General features: G+C 38.0%; 2 protein-coding genes across 8 annotated transcripts in view; both read right to left on the reverse strand.

The window, feature by feature from the left end:
- LOC311060807 (uncharacterized protein) overlaps positions 1-3,234 on the reverse strand; it is a 9,602-nt gene extending 6,368 nt beyond the window's left edge. The window contains exons 1-3 of one of the 2 annotated variants that reach the window (XM_084079147.1): positions 3,086-3,234; positions 1,821-1,846; positions 966-1,023 (exon numbers count right to left, since the gene is read on the reverse strand). In XM_084079147.1, coding sequence (XP_083935273.1) covers positions 966-1,023; positions 1,821-1,846; positions 3,086-3,185 — 184 coding nt within the window. In that variant the 5' untranslated portion in view covers positions 3,186-3,234. Of the gene's footprint in view, positions 1-965; positions 1,050-1,762; positions 1,847-3,085 lie in introns of both variants that reach the window. The other variant, XM_084079146.1, reaches the window with a different exon arrangement.
- Positions 3,235-4,269: 1,035 nt separating this feature from the next.
- On the reverse strand, positions 4,270-13,287 carry LOC311060815 (H-2 class II histocompatibility antigen, E-S beta chain-like). Of its 6 annotated transcripts, none has more exons than XR_014602318.1 (8): positions 13,155-13,287; positions 12,271-12,543; positions 11,641-11,854; positions 10,263-10,330; positions 9,824-9,937; positions 8,810-8,840; positions 7,340-8,073; positions 4,270-6,992 (listed from the first exon to the last, which is right to left on the reverse strand). XR_014602318.1 is itself a non-coding variant. In XM_084079155.1 (7 exons), coding segments are annotated over exons 1-7 (762 nt in total). In that variant the 5' UTR covers positions 13,216-13,287; the 3' UTR covers positions 4,270-8,072. The 6 variants fall into 6 exon arrangements, 1 of the variants encoding a protein (XP_083935281.1); XR_014602319.1 differs by having other exon boundaries at positions 4,270-7,238; positions 7,323-8,073; XR_014602320.1 differs by having other exon boundaries at positions 4,270-6,975; positions 7,194-8,073.
- Between the last annotated feature and the right edge of the window lie 3,796 nt (positions 13,288-17,083).

Genomic DNA, 17,083 nt, shown 5'->3' on the forward strand with positions numbered 1-17,083 from the left:
TCGGCTATTTTCAAATAGCCTAGGTATAAAATACCTAGTCTCTCTCTCTCTCTCTCTCTCTCTCGATTGCCTCCCTAATGGTTAGAACATTTCAGTAGACAGCCCTAATATGGTGTTTTCTTCCTAACAGTTAAATCATTTCAGCGGTTGCCATAGCAATTTGGTCATGTGAGCAGAGAGAGAGAGAGAGGAGAGAAAGGAGAGAGAGAGAGAGAGCGAGCGAGAGACGGGTTAAAGACTATGGGGGAGGGGAGCAGAGCTAGAGCGAGGGGGGAGGAAGCTTTCTTTTCTTAACTTGCTCCATGGCTACTTGGTCCTTGACATGTACGTTTTAAACTGCATGGGGTGCACACACAAAAAGTCTTTGTATACTGTACATCAGTGGTGACAAATTGGTGAAAATAGCAGATCTACAAGCTGCGAGGCGTTGTGAGCTTGTAGATCTGCTATTTCCACAATATTTATCTGGGTGAACCGAGTCAAACTAAATTGAATACCTCAATTCCAAGTGCTTATCAGGGTGGGGGGGTCCCTGGTTCAAATATGTTTATTTTGGGGGGTCCCTGTTCAAATATGATTAATTTGGGGGGTTGTGGCCAGTGGCGTCGTTACGCGGGGGCTTCGGTGGCTATAGCCACCAATTTTTTATCTAACGGCACCAATACAAAAATAATAATAATAAAATAAAAAAAGTGTTTTATTTATTTTTTATTTTTTTGAATTATATATCTATAACCCTAACCTAACTCTACCCCTAACCCTAAAACTGAAATAAAGTAACAAAAAAATGGGGGGAAAAGTACCCAAATCCGCCCAAAACCCGCGCGGGGGGGACACATGCACGCGCGCGTTGCCTGGGGGGCTAGGCCCCCAACCTAGTAGAGACCTAGCAACGCCTCTGGTCGTGGCCTGAAAAAGGTTGAGAAGCACTGTTCTACATGTGGATTCAATGAACCAGCACATACCTATTCTGTGTAACTTAATGACAGGATTCAACATGGCTTCCTCAGGCAGTCTGCGGTCCTGGTCCATCTTTCTCTGTTCCTCCTCTGAAACAAGAATGAGAGGCAGTGTTGATTTTGTCGACTAAAACGATGACAAAAAATGTTCGGCGACTAAAACTAGGACTAAATATATTGACAATTTCGTCAACAAATACAAACTAGACTAAAATGTTAGTGAGGGTCTAGTGGAGAATAGATCCAGTAGAACTAAAAGACAAGTCATTTTATGTCTGGTTGCGCTCAGGTGTTGCGCTCTGAAAATAGCAGATCTACAAGCTCGACGCTGCGACACGCTGTGAGCTTGTAGATCGGCTATATCAGATATGTATAAAAAAGGGCTAAAGTGGTTAATGTACAGTATGTTTCATAATATAATAATTTATCTGAAAAGTAACTGGTGACTTAAGTTTTCAAATAATTATAGTGGAGTAAAAGCACAATATTTGGCTCTAAAATGTGGTGGAGTGAAAGTAAAAGTATTGAAAACTGGAAATACTCCAGTAAAGTAAAAGTACCTCAAAATTGTACTTAAGTACAGTACTTGAGTAAATCTACTTAGTTACTTTATACCACTGGTCACAAGAAGCAGGGACGTGTGTTTTAAACTGCCTGGGGGACCGTGCACACAAAAAGTCTGAGTATACTGTATATCAGTGTTTCTCAACCTGTGGTCAGGGTCGGGACCCCCACATGATTTTTTTTGTTGAAAAGGTTGAGAAGCACTGCTCTACATGTGGATTCAGTTAAGCAGCACATACCTATTCTGTGTAACTTGATGACAGGATACAACATGGCTTCCTCCAGCAGTGTGTGGACCTGGTCCTTCTCTCTCTGTTCCTCCTCTGAAACAAGAATGAGACGTTTGCACTTTTCAGAGACATATTCTTCACAATTATACTTTATTTCCCCTTGTTCTGTTCTCTTTGCTCACTGGTCCTTTTGAGAGAGAGAGGTCATTATGTACATTGTCTAATAGACTGACAAGTTTGATTGATGAATTGAATACTTTATTTAACAGTTTGCAAATAGTACAGTGGTACGATTTTACAATGATATGTTAAGCCCTGGGGGCTTGTTTCCATTGTGGTCCTGTAAGTGCATTCAATTCATCAAGTCCTCGCACACGTAAAACAAAGCAATAAACATGTGAAATAATCTACAATAGCCATTTAGCGGAGCGATTTAAAGTAAACACGGTAAACACGAGGTAACACATCAAATACATATCAAATACATAGAGATAGTAATCTAGGATCCTAGGAAAAACAAGAATCTATCATCAGTCTTAACAGTAGAATATCAACAAAAAAACAATACTCTTGAAATAAGATTGAAATGATTTTGGATTACAGTGAGTGTAGAATCGTAACTAACCACCTATATATATATATATATTTAATCCCTAATTCATTTCAACATCAATTGCATTCTATTTCACCTTCTCTCAAAACTGTATATCTGATGGTTGTTATATTAGCCATATGGATCACACGATGGTCGTCTGTCACAACAGTCATGGATGAACCTCAACCCGGTGTTTGCACTTTCTCCCCTTTTGGTCGTGCATCTACCTTAATGTTCATATTTCGAATATAAAGTGCTGACCTCATGACCACAGATGTTATAATTATGTACGGGTCCTCAGAAGTACCCGAATGTTCCATATTATTGAATAAAAAGCATTTCAATCCGATCGGTGGCCATTTTCTCATAGAGTTGTAATGTATCAGAGTGCAATACACTTCCCAAGAGATAGGGTCACGTTCTTGAAAACCTATGGAGGAAATGTGGAGAAAATGGCCATTGATCGGATTAAAATGCTTTTTTATTGAACAATACGGAAGATACAGGTACTTCTTAGGGCCCATACAGTATTGTAACATCCGTAGCCATGAGGTAAGCACTTTATATTTAAAATCTGAACGTTCATGTAGATGTACAGACTGTAAAGGGAGAAAGTGCAAACATCAGGTTGAAGTTAATCCATGACTGTCATGACATAACATTCATGTTTCAAGGCTAGTGGTGGCTGTATCGAAGAGATGAAAAAAATAACTATAAAGTGAAAAACAACACAATACCTATTCTGTGTAACTTTATGACAGGATTCAATATAACCTCCAGCAGTCTGCGCTCCTGGTAGATCTCTCTCCGTTCCGTTAGAAAGCTTCTGGATGACATGATCTCTCTTTTAAAGACCTTGAATAGTTCCTCCTCGCTCCGTTTGGACAGTCCATACTTCAGACAGGGTTTCTACAGCTGGGATGTGAATTTACTGGCCGACATCCTCCTCTATCCTCTGAGTTCAGGGTGCTTATTAATTACTAACAGATGATGGATTATTATCTGGAGATGCTTTTCCTCAGGCTTCCAGCTGGTTTAAAACTTTAAACCTTGTAGATCAGACAACAGCGCCTACATAACCAGTCTCCACCCACTCTACAGTCCAAACTCCACCCTCTCTCTCTCTCTCTGAATGTGTGTGTGTGTGTGTGTGTGTGTGTGTGTGTGTGTGTGTGTGTGTGTGTGTGTGTGTGTGTGTGTGTGTGTGTGTGTGTGTGTGTGTGTGTGTGTGTGTGTGTGTGTGTGTGTGTGTGTGTGTGTGTGTGTGTGTGTGTGACTGTGAGACTGACAAACAGATCAGGTCTGTCTCCCTGTCTGTCTCCCTGTCTGTCTCCCTCCCTCCCTTCCTTCCTCCCTCCATCTCTCTCCCTCCATACCTCCAGCCTCAGTCTGCTCCTCTCATCACTCCCAACCAACACCAACAACCTCCACAATTCCTCCTTTGTTTAAATGAACACCCTTGAACTCTGACTTTGTGTTGTATCTGTATGTGGGTCCACTAGTTGTGACACACATACACCAGCAGAAATAAACAGAAATGAAGACTTGCCAAATACAGACAGAGCCATTGTATGCTTTTATCCAAGAGCTCAGCACCTGGTGCAAGAAAGTTGGACAACAAATATACCAGGAGCCTGGATGTCTTGGTTCCAGGCTTAAAATAATGTATAGAAATATTTTCAGAAATTTCTAAAAATATATGTTTTCTATCTTTGGCACCACAAAATGTCTGCCACTGTTATGCCCTATTCGTTTAAAATATGATCATTATACTGTAGATGAGAACACATTGGTATAAAATATGACCATTAGATGAGAACACATTGGTATAAAATATGACCATTAGATGAGAACACATTGGTATAAAATATGACCATTAGATGAGAACACATTGGTATAAAATATGACCATTAGATGAGAACACATTGGTTAATTGATTTATTGAGTAAATAATCCATGGAAGTACCATAATGGTAAGACTTTCTACGGAGCTCATGTCTACCATGACACTGTATTATTACTGTTAAGCACTCATAGTAAAGCATTTTATAATGACTTAGTATCATAACAATTATAACTTTCTTAGTTGTAATACATTACATTATTTTCACAATGCATTATTGTGACTATAAATCCTTTGTAATTATAAATCATTATGAGTGTTCATTGGGGCTTTAGGTAAAGTAAAGACATTCCTGAAAGTGTAGCAGAAACATGTGTCCTCGCATTGATGTTTTCACACCCAGCAAAAGACGTCTAGTGACCTATAATCACACTATAATGCATCATAATAGCGATTAATAATGCATTATAATATTATTATATTGTGTTAAAACTATGATAATTATAATACACTTTGATCATGGCCAAAAGCAAGAGTCAGTGAGTGACCAGCCATTATGAAGTATTATACTTGACCTTATAGGTAAGTATAACATGCTTTATAATGTGTTGTACATTATGACTATATATGAGTGCTTATAAATATAAGTATACAGTGTTATAAGCAGATCATAATGCATTCCAAGTATGTTCATAATGATAATAGACATGGGCTTCATAGAAAGTGTTACCTACATGTATTTCATTACAATTTGACAGTTTTTCCCCATTATTTTAATTATAATGACACAATTCATTCAAACCAAGTAATTCAAACATAAATCTAACAGCTAAACTTAAAATCACTCATCATTGCATATTGCTGTCAAGCAGAAAACCTCATATCTTTGTTTCAACTTTTTATATTTTTGTTTTTCCGTAATTTGTCATACAAGAGAATTGCAAAAATAGCTGATCTACAAGCTCACAATGTGTCACACACAATGCAAAGTGTTTTTAGCTTGTGGATTGGCTATTTTTGCAATTTAACCCATTTGGGGTGGGAACCCCTATTTGTAACTATACCTTTCAGGACGGGAACCCCTTTTGGGGTTCTTGTACAGTATAGTATACAGTATATAACAACATACATTTGTTGTCTTTTTTGAATAAATATTTGAAGTTTTTCAGAAAACATAGGTCAGGATTTAGAAGGCGTTCTTAGAATCGGCCTCAGGTCTGAATGGGATATGAACAAGGAAGAGAGTGAAAGTGTGTGTGTCGTGTGTGTGTGTGTGTGTGTGTGTGTGTGTGTGTGTGTGTGTGTGTGTGGGTGTGTGGGTGTGTGGGGGGGTGTGTGGGACGGGGGACGGGGGACGGGGGGGGGGGGGGGGGGGGGGGGGATATAAATTGGATCCACATTGGAACAAAGGTTCTCTTTTACATTTCCTGAAAAGTAACAGTTTTTAGTTTTGGACATATGAGGTTTCCACCCGACAGACAATATGTGAACCAATGCAGCAAATAGATTTAGAAAGGTTTGTACTTTAAATGTGTTGTTTGTTTGTTTTTGTTTTAGTTTTATAAAGTTGATAATTAGAGTTTTAAATCGATGAGATATCACCTGCACAGGTTGACCCAATAGCTGAGGAAAAATCTTTGGAAAAACATTTATTCAACAAATGAATAATGGTGGATTTATGACACTTAAATTTGCCACACTGATTGGAAGGTCAAATATTTATGCTTTAGATCAATTCAAAATATCCCCAATAATTCTGCTTATTTTGTGATCAATTATCTCTGTCCAGACACCATGTGTGTATATATATATATATAACCCTAACGTTAATCTCTGTGACATAATATAGATAATTAAATTTGATGTTTCAGTTCTGGCTTTTAGGTGAATGAGTATTTGAAGATTCAGAATCTGTGTTTTTTTCTCTCCTATAAAGTGTGTGATGACCTTGCTGTGTTGGTTCACATATTGTACATTATCACATCTAAATTATTATTATAAAATGATTGCATGTTATAATGCAACTCTTAAACTCTCACACATGATAAATGATTACATATAAATGGTTTACGGTTAATTAAAAGATAAGACTCTTTCACAGACAGGGCTGATTTACTTCCACTAACATTGAGATGTTTTTTACTGCTAATGGTTCTGTCTATGGTCACTGATTGTGTGATTCGATATAATGTACAACTCTGTACAAGTGTTGTCACTTGTCAGATCTTTTCACTGATATAATGTGTGTGTGTTGTCAGGCAAGTCTGCTTATTTACCACGACTTTTGGCTTGTTTAGTTTTTTGAGTTGCGGCAAAGAATTACGGGCTTGTTTTAGAAACGCAGTGGCTTCTTTGGCAAATCTAACAAGCCAACAAGTATTGTATGAATATACTATAATTCCCCATAGGTTTGGGGAGGAGTGTGAATCACATTGAGTGACATAATCGGTCTGGTGTCTCTACTTATCAAGCCCTGGCTCAAGTGTAATGTTATAATAAATAATCAAGACATAAATTATTATGCATAGTAATTATAATGATAAATGCAATCTAATATTTTTTTTATGAATATTTGGCCATATTGTTGGGCTGGTTTTGGCTTGTTTTTGGAGGTGGCCTGGCTTATTTCTCTCACGACAGTTGGCAACACGGGACCAGCCCAGGTGCTACCCCCATACGAATACAAGAACGCTCGCCCCAAAACACGCTCGCCTCGGGTCAAATCTGGCGACGTCAGGTTAGGGTCACCCTAACCCTAACCCTTAACCTTAGTAAACTATAAACCTAACCTTATTCCTAAACTTAACCTCAGTAACCTATACCTAAACCTATCCTTATTCCTAAACTTAACCTCAGTAAAAGTATACCTAAACCTATCCTTATTCCTAAACCTAACCTCAGTAAAACTTAGTCTAAACCTAACCTTATTCATAAACTCAGTTAAACTATGTCTAAACCTAACCTTATTCCTAACCTTAACCTCAGTAAAACTATGTTTAAACCTAACCTTATTCCTAAACTTAACCTCAGTAAAACTATGTCTAAACCTAACCTTATTCATAAACTTAACCTCAGTAAAACTTAGTCTAAACCTAACCTTATTCATAAACTCAGTAAAACTATGTCTAAACCTAACCTTATTCCTAACCTTAACCTCAGTAAAACTATGTCTAAACCTAACCTTATTCCTTATCTTAACCTCAGTAAAACTATGCCTAAACGGAAATACGCTCCGAAAGCTTTGGAATGCAGGGAGCTCTTTCTTGGTCATTCAGAGAGAGCTCGGAGCATCGCCGATTGAAATTTCAAAGCACTGACTAAACGGTTTTCTATGTGTCTTAACATTAAGTGACAAGACAAGACAACAATGACGGTTGGATGAAGTGTCATTGCAAAATGCAACGGTTGTGGCTTCTTTGCTACGTTATAGATTATTCAACATACTTATACATGTAACAGAACAAAACAGGTTATAATCATGTTTATACGTGGGATGAACGATCATTTGAATGTATTTCTAAAGACCAAAATGTAAAATGTTTGTTTGTAAATAAATTAGGACTATGCACTCTCCAGAGCGCTCTGAAATCAGAGTAGATTTACTGTTAGCTTTGGTTAGAATTTGAGCAAGTTAGCTTTTTGTTTAGAATACACATCTGTGGAAGAGGTTCATTAGGGTCTAAAGGTCATCTTTGTGCTGCTGTTAAAGGTATTTAAAAGGTTAGGGTCTAAAGGTCATCTTTGTGCTGCTGTTAAAGGTATTTAAAAGGTTAGGGTCTAAAGGTCATCTTTGTGCTGCTGTTAAATGTATTTAAAAGTTGATTGAACAGATGTGTATATCCTCCTCTCTCCACCTGGGGGCAGCAACGACTAGCTGCATCTCTGAAAACACAAGCTTACAGTTAGAATGACAGAAAACAATATGCATCTTCAATATTATAAACAATGTAAAGATATTAGACAGTTATAAATGTGTGTAGTAGTTTGAACAGTTTTATAAATGTGTTTTCTAGCCTTAACCATTTTATGATGTGTGCTCTATATAGTTATGGGTGAAAATGAGCAAAAACATGTTTTGAACTAATTCCATCTCTAATAGAACATGACAGACAAGCAGGACAACCAATGAATGAGCGAGGACTGTTTGAATGACATTTACAAGAAGCTACAATAAAGGACTTTGAATGACAGATTGACAGGCAGGAATTAGATCAAATGAACATTCAATATAATGTCATACTGAGGGTTTTACGTCTCTTTTGCTAAATATAAATAATGATCTTTTTGCAAACAGCTTCACAACAACAATGCTGCTGTAACTAAGACAATGGCTGCATAAATTATAATAGCTTCATGGATTACATGCAGTAGATTATCAAGACATTCTACATTACATTTTGATACTTTCACATTTCCTGCTAGGTTAGGATTTGACTGTCTTTTGTTTCTGCTGGAATACTTTCTAGTTCAAGAGTCTGACTTTGAATGGAGAAAATGAAGTGTATACAGTTGTTAAAGTCTTCATTTAAATAGTGATATTGAATAAGCAGCCGTTTCATAAACATATGTTTGTGTGGAAGAGGAAGTGGAAGTGTGGGAGGAGTCTAAACATTCTCACCATAAGTTGCTGGTCGGCACCAGGATACGACCTGATAGAAGAAGTGATATAAAGAAGTGACAGACAGACAGACAGACAGACAGACAGACAGATTTGTAGATTAAATCATAATAAACCACAGTGGGGGATGAAGTACTCAACCCAAGTACTTGAGTAAAAGTACAGATACTAATGGTCACATTTACTCCACTACAAGTAAAAGTAGCTCAGTCAAAATGTTACTTGAGTAAAAGTACAAAAGTAATTGCCTTTAAATATACTTAAGTGAAAGTAAAAGTATGAGTGATTAAGTTCTGTGCAGTTTTAGAGAAGTATAAAAACTCCTGACTAGACACATAACTTCAACATGCGTGAGAACACTGTTCTGTGTGAAACCCATGGAACCTCAGAATGATGAAGCAGAGCAGAGTGTTCTTCACAGCTTTCATGATATATGACAATTCAGCTCTAATTTATTTAGCAACGAGTGACTCTCTAGTCCCTGTGTAGCATGCAGTTTAACCCATTAAAGACCAGGAAAGCATACGTCATTTTAGATTTTAACCACTTTAACCATTATCTTATATTTTGGCTATTCAAAAATAGCAGATATACAAGCTCATAGCACTGCACCGAGTGCTGCGCTATGAGCTTGTAGATCTACATTATTTTTGAAAAATCATGTTTTTTTTGTGCATTCGTGCAAATCTTTATATATATATATTTATAAAGTGAACATTTGTAACTCAAACACTTGCTTCTGGGGATTCTACAAACGTCTTATAAATACTAACAGTTTTTATGTTTTTTAACGTATGTTGCTATATTATCAGTGGTTCTCAAACTTTTTTCATGTAAAGGACCCCCAAAATGATATGTATTTGGTCGCGGACCCCCCTCTCAAAATATGGTGTAAACTCAACCTATCATCACATCAGTCTAATAAGACGTGAAGTCATCCATCTCTGTAGATCTGTAGATCTAACCTGGTTTCTTCCACTGGTAGCAGATTAATTAATTAAACATTTTAATCACCTCGTTTCTTCCACTGCAGGTAGATGAATCCAGACAGGAACAAGACCAGACCCAGAACCAGACCTGATGCTCCGATGGCCAGCTTGTTCTTCACTGACTCTGGCATGGAGTCATCTGATAATACAATACAATATAAATAATATAATATAATATTACTGTAGATTAAAACACCTTGTTCTTCACTGACTCTGGCATGGAGTCATCTGATAATACAACAATGATATGATATGATATGATATGATATGATATGATATGATCACTATTTTTGAATCAGGGCTTAAGTGATTTATTTTTTATATTTGTTATATTTATTTTTTATATTTTATATTTGTATAATGAGTGTCATCTATACGCTCACAACACATCACATTAGATTAGAACAGATTACAGTATAGATTACATTATAGACTACAGTAGAGATTACAGTAGAGTAACTGACCCCAGTGCACAAATATAGGCTCGGTCAGGCTGGGGTGTTCCACCATGCATGAGATCTTCTCTCCTGATCTGTAACACACACACACACACACACACACACACACACACACACACACACACACACACACACACACACACACACACACACACACACACACACACACACACACACACACACACACACACACACACACACACACACACACACACATAAATAAGTTATATTGTATTAACAGACTCTACCAAACAGATTGGACAAAATAAAATAATATTCATGTATTCATAATTTGTTTTTTGCCGCTTTAACAGAACTGTACTAATTATAATAGAATTAAATGTACTTGAATAATACTTAATGAATAATACAAGAGTTGTACTACTATCTGTAGCTTCTAGCTAGGCATCTAACTTTAACAACCCTCTGCTTGACATTATGTCATGTTGACTGATTTTTTAGGCATCTGGTCAGGGATTCTAACCGGCGACCATGCAACCAGTCCTCTCTGTCTCTCAGGTTGTTCAGACCAACATGTCTCTCCCTAGCAACTGGTGATGTTTCACAAAACAACGATCCTGATTGGCTGCTGAGTGAACGAGGAAGCGAAATTAGTGTCTGGGGAGTTTCCCATAAGAAGCTGTGTTTAAGGACATGTGATGATGTTAGCAGTGAGATATAATGAGGCTTGGATTGATGTTTAATGAGCATGACAGAACAGCATTTGCTGTGTGTGTGTGTGTGTGTGTGTGTGTGTGTGTGTGTGTGTGTGTGTGTGTGTGTGTGTGTGTGTGTGTGTGTGTGTGTGTGTGTGTGTGTGTGTGTGTGTGTGTGTGTGTGTGGCGCGTTTGGAGATGGAGTTTTGAGAAACTTTGTGGAAAATAATAATGACTGATTAATATGCAACTATAAAATCAAATCTATCTCTCTCTCTCTCTCTCTCTCTCTCTCTCTCTCTCTCTCTCTCTCTCTCTCTCTCTCTCTGCAGAGGACACATTTACAGTATTTCTATGTACAGGTGTGTGTTAGGTGTGTACCTGGGTGTGTATTTCTATGTTTAAGTGTGTATTAGGTGTGTACCTGGGTGTGTTTCTATGTATAGGTGTGTGTTAGGTGTTAGGTGTGTACTTGGGTGTGTATTTCTATGTACAGGTGTGTGTTAGGTCTGTGCCTGGGTGTGTATTTCTATGTACATGTGTGTGTTAGGTGTATACCTGGGTGTATTTCTATGTATAGGTGTGTGTTAGGTGTGTACCTGGGTGTGTATTTCTATGTATAGGTGTGTGTTAGGTGTGTACCTGGGTGTGTATTTCTATGTATAGGTGTGTGTTAGGTGTGTACCTGGGTGTGTATTTCTATGTATAGGTGTGTGTTAGGTGTGTACCTGGGTGTGTACTCCAGGTAGGCGTGGTACTGGTAGTACCAGTCTCCATCAGGCAGCTCATCAGTAGAGGACACATCAGAGGTGATAGGTTGTTCATCTCTCAGCCAGGTCACCAGGATCTGTTTAGGATAGAAGCTGTAGGAGCTGCACACCAGCATGTGAGTGTGTCTGCTGCGATGGGGCGTCTCTGAGGTCACTCTCACATAGGGCTCCACTGGAGGAACAAGAACATTATTATTGTGGGATCGCTAAAGCGATCACACTAATGTTATCTTCACTATTTGTGGGACCGTTTTTTGGCCCCTAACTAGTCCTTCATACTTTTAGCTACAAATTCCGTTCCAACTCTTAATATTATTATTATTATTATTACCCTTATTATTATTATTATTATTATTATTATTATTATTATTATTATTATTATTATAGTTCTAGAAGGTCTCAAATGTTGTAAGGATCCAATACAGAGACCTTTACTATTTTACGTCATCATCATCATGTTTTTATCCATTAAATTATCAAAAAAAAAAATCCACCAATAATCATCTCTGAATAGCAATTATTAATTATGATTTCATGTTATTGTTTCTGAGGTGATGAGTGTTGAGTGCTGTTCTGAGATCAGCTCACCTCTCTTATCCAGCATATTGGAGTAGTTGATCACAGCGTTGTGTTTGCAGTATCTCGCTGCCTCTCCTCTCATCAGAGGCAGTTTTCCAGGTAGTTTATTAAAGTAGTCTGCCTGCTTGATACCAAACTCAGTGTAGCCAACATACTGCCCCACCCTGCTGTCAAACCTGGTAAGCTGTAGTTTATTGTAATACGATGATCTTATGAACTGTATGTCCTTCAGGTCAGTGGAGTTAAACACACACTCATCAACATCATAGTTGAGAAATCCATCTGGAAATAGAAAAGTAAAAAATATCACCAATATGTCAACACAGACATATTGGGCCTAATTCACTAAGCTTGGGTACGCACAGATTTATACAAATATGTGTGTTTCCACGAGCAGAGTCTGATTCATCGATATATTTGTCTGTGGTTTTTGGCGTCAGGTACACTGAAACTCACGTCTGCTCTGGGGTGTGTGCCATACATCATGTGTAGCTGTTATTAGAATGCCTCATTCTTTGTGCAAAGTACATTATAATTGCGCAAAACCTACTGTATAAGATAAAATGTTTGTGAGTGCGCCCAACCTTATAGGTATGATGCAAATTCAAACCGATGTGCATTTATTCTAAGCAAGGCGGTCCACTGAGTTCGCTCCTACCTCTTTATAAACCTGCTCCCCGCTACGCTAAAAATAGTTAACCTATCCGCTCCAGCTCTGCTCCGCTCACATGCTCTGACACAAATCAATGTTCTTTTCTACACCCCTTTTCATGAATCACATGTTAGACTTTACTTTAACAACTATACACCACAATCTACGAAATGTAGTAGGACATCTACAAATAGCTCTGTGAATGAGGGCCAATGTGCATCATTAATTAAATAAAGTTTACCTGCTCCTTGGAAAGAGATGAAACACAGTGAAACACAGAGCCAGATATCAGTAGAAGTCATGTTGATGAGTTGAGACGTTTCAGAGTTTAGTTGAAGTCGTGTTGATGAGGTCTGATGTGGAACTGAACACTGACTCACTTCATCAACACCAACAGTCTACAACAACCAATGAAAAAACACAATTCACTCTCATCACTTGTTACCAGGCAAACGTCAAAGCAAAACTACACCAGATTGTGACTTGTAATGGAAAGAAGCCTTGTAAAGTATCTAAGTTTAACCCTAACCATAAGACAGGACTGGGGAACATTTTGGGACAAGAGATCATCTTTATCAACTACCATCTAGATGGTAAAGGTAGATGGTAGATTCTACCCTCACCAGCCAAGACTGCCATCACCAATAAAAAAAAAACATTCACTCTAATCACTTGTTACCAGGCAGACGTCAAACTAATATAAAGGCTCTAAGTCTACATACTCACTCCGGATTGCTTCAACTGTATACCATTTTATGATTTTAAGACGTTTTAGTCCACAACATGTTTTAATTGTGTTATTTTCGTGACTACAGCATGTTTTTATGTGATAGGGAACACCAGGCTACACAGCTCATCATACTCAGAATCGAATGTATTTTTCGATCACATTTACAGACATTTGCAAGCTCCATCATTTCATTGTTTTCCAGGAAAGAAAGAAAAAAGTGTTTGTGTGTGTGTGTGTGTGTGTGTGTGTGTGTGTGTGTGTGTGTGTGTGTGTGTGTGTGTGTGTGTGTGTGTGTGGGGGGGGGGGGGGGGGGGTTACATCTTCTACCATGCCATCTACCTCTTCCTAATCTCTCTATGTGTGAGATTGTCTGACATGTGTGTGGAGACTAGTTTTTGGAGCCGATCAGCTGCAAGCACATACACTTGGGAAAAACACTGAACATACAGCTGTGTTTTCCCGGTCCTCCCGGGTAACAAGGTGAGTCTTAGGAGCAACCAAGAGAGCCTTACCCCAGGATCTGAGGCTACACATAGAATTTTAGGGGACCAGCATGTCCATGATGTAACTGGGAGCCAGTCCATGTTTATGTAGCACTATAAAATAGATCAATACAATCTTGAAAACAATTCTGAAGCTCACCACTTTCATTGCTATAATCCACAGGTAGGTCCATGAGAAAGAGCAAAAGTCCAAACCAGCCTGATGACAGGCGGTGGTAATGCCTTGTTCAACAGTCTAATGGTAGCCGTGTTCATAAACCTGGTGGTCTTGCCCTTGATATTGGATTCATGTTTGCATTGGCTAAGCTGTACATGCTGGGGAAATGTTATATCGTCAACGTCCCTGCCTTTTGCGATATTCATATTGTGCATGTTCACATCGAGATAACGATACGATAACTATATATCGTGCAGCACTATTTTCAACCTCTCCCAGGCTGTGGTCCCGGCAGGTTTCAAAATGTCCACACCATTGTGCCCATCCCTAATAAAACCAATGTCTGAATGACAGGAGAATGAGACCTGTTGCTCTCACTCCAATAGTCAGTAAATGCTTTGAGAAGCTGGTGATAGCTAGACTACATCTGCTCCACGTTACCTGCCTCGCTGTACCGGTGGCAGTTTGCACATCGTCAAAACAGATCCACTGACGATGCAATTTCCACAGCTCTTCACACCGTCCTCTTGCACATGGATGACAAGAAACTGAAGGACAAGTAGGCCTATGTACGTATGTTGTTTGTAGACTACAGCTCGGCTTTCAACACCGTTGTCCAAGCAAGGCTTGACACAAAGTTCAGAGATCTACAGCTACATCGAAGCATGTGCGACTGGATGCTAGACTTCCTGTCGAACTGCTGTCAGGTGGTGAGAATGGTCAACATCACATCTGACACCCCAGCAGCACCCAAGGGATGTATGCTGAACCCTCTCCTCTATACTCCCTGTACACTCTTGACTGCACAGCCACACATGACTCCAACATCATCCTGAAGTATGCTGATGACACAACAATGATAGGCTGGTGATAGGCTGTGATAGGCAGATCTACAAGCTCACATTGCATTTTCAGTAATTATTTGGTGGAAAACAATTTGGTGGGGAAAAAGAATATACCAAGTACAGAGCCAAAGGTCAAATCTATACTACAGTAAGTATTGAGGGTTTAACTGGTTAATGTCTGAAAATACACATTAACATGAATCCAACATTATTAACAGTTGGTAAGCAGTCAATCTGACCGATTTTGAGATTTTCTTTTCTATGACTTTTCCTAAATATTCGATTCAAATCATCTGTTTTTTTTCCATCTGAAACGTTTTCTAAATATGAAATTAACCATACTCATACCATTCCTGACGCTATTCTATGGCTAATCTTTCTCCCCCAGCCAGAGAGCTCTTCACACCAAGGGCGCCGATACTGTGGGTGCCTCGGGGCTAAAGCACCCAGGGGAAATGACGAGCACCCATCACAAACTCATCACAAAAAAAAGAAAAAAAAAACTTCATGGAGTACATTTTTGGTACCAAATTAACCAAATTAACCGCATTAAAGTAGCAACCCCCCCAAAAAAAAGGTAACAAACCCGGAAAATAACCGCAAATTTTGGTCGCAGCAAGTGTGCGTTGCGCACCCAAAAGCGCGGACATAACGTGCATATTTATATCTGTTGTCTATTTGAAAATAGACGATCTACAAGCTCACAACCGTTCTACCATTATTTACAAGCAACTTCAGAAAAACAAGCCCAATGTGGCTTATAATAATCAGACCAGGCAACACTGCAGACAGGAGAGCATATATTGGATTGGGGATAAATGGCTAGCGCAGTCTTCTCTTAAAGGTCAAATAAAATGAGGATTTTTATTTCAAGAGTAGCCTACGGCATAAATATAATGTATAGAGCTGAGTTCTTTGTAGACCATATAAATTAGTCTTAACTCTAACTGTCTAGTCAATGTTTTAAACTCATGCCATGTCTATCTAAATGAGTGTCAGCCGGGAATGTCAAAATGCTGTGTTAAGAGATTGCCACTTTGACCACACATGGGAGGAGTTTAGATCCCATAAGGATGGTTGTGTTATTTAAAATTGGCTAGTTGTTGGTTGTCAAACAATCAAAGTGGTGCTGTAGGTCAAGATGCATTTTGTAATAATGTGTTATTGGTTGACACAATGACACTACAGTAATATAACTGTTCACTGTTCAGAGAGGTCAAATTTTGAACAATTAAATTATCCATATTTCTATGTCCTTATCTTCATTTCATAGGCTCAACATTCTATGCTGCTCATTAAAAAAAAAGGTATAGAAAGAGTCTTGTGTCTTGTCATGTCATTATAGGCTACATTATAGAAGGTATATGTCTATTTAAGAATTGATTAATTTAAGTAAAATTGATTGATTAATGTAATCTATAATCCTATCTTATAATGTAAATGCCTGCCCATCTGCCATCTCTGTGTCCCAAAAATAATTTGTCGGCTAATAATAATAATACAAAATCTAGATTATTTAATTGTTCAATTTTAGCTTTTTCTTTTAAGTAACTAAAAAGTAATATGTAATATTAATATATTACTGTTGCTCAGACAGTAATATGTAACGAAATGTATTACTTTAAAATGAAGGTAATAAGTAATAGTAAAATATTACTAAAATAAAGTAACTTGCCCAACACTGAACTTAAGTAAATATTGTTTACTCTGACAATACCAATGAATCATGTTTAGGCTATAATAATTTATATAGGCTATCCATTATAATCATTAATCCATTATAATCATTCATACAGGATATCCATTTACATAGAGATTTTACATATCTACCATTCCAAGTTACCCATTCACATTCCCAGAATACGGAGCCTATATTATTATTATTTTTGCCTGTAGCCTAAACCAAATGAAACACACTATAGCCAACGTTAATGT

Source organism: Gymnoscopelus microlampas (assembly GCF_963454915.1).
Source record: "Gymnoscopelus microlampas genome assembly, chromosome: 14".
Classification (NCBI taxonomy): domain Eukaryota; kingdom Metazoa; phylum Chordata; class Actinopteri; order Myctophiformes; family Myctophidae; genus Gymnoscopelus; species Gymnoscopelus microlampas.

Bases quoted from the DNA above. Each gene is read 5' to 3' on its own strand.
- LOC311060815 (XM_084079155.1), bottom strand. From the start codon at position 13,215: ATGACTTCTACTGATATCTGGCTCTGTGTTTCACTGTGTTTCATCTCT. The intron at 10,331-11,640 runs GTACACACCTAA...TGTGTGTTACAG, and splicing joins TACCTGGAGTACACACCCAG to ATCAGGAGAGAAGATCTCAT. The intron at 9,938-10,262 runs GTCAGTTACTCT...TTGTATTATCAG, and splicing joins GCCTATATTTGTGCACTGGG to ATGACTCCATGCCAGAGTCA.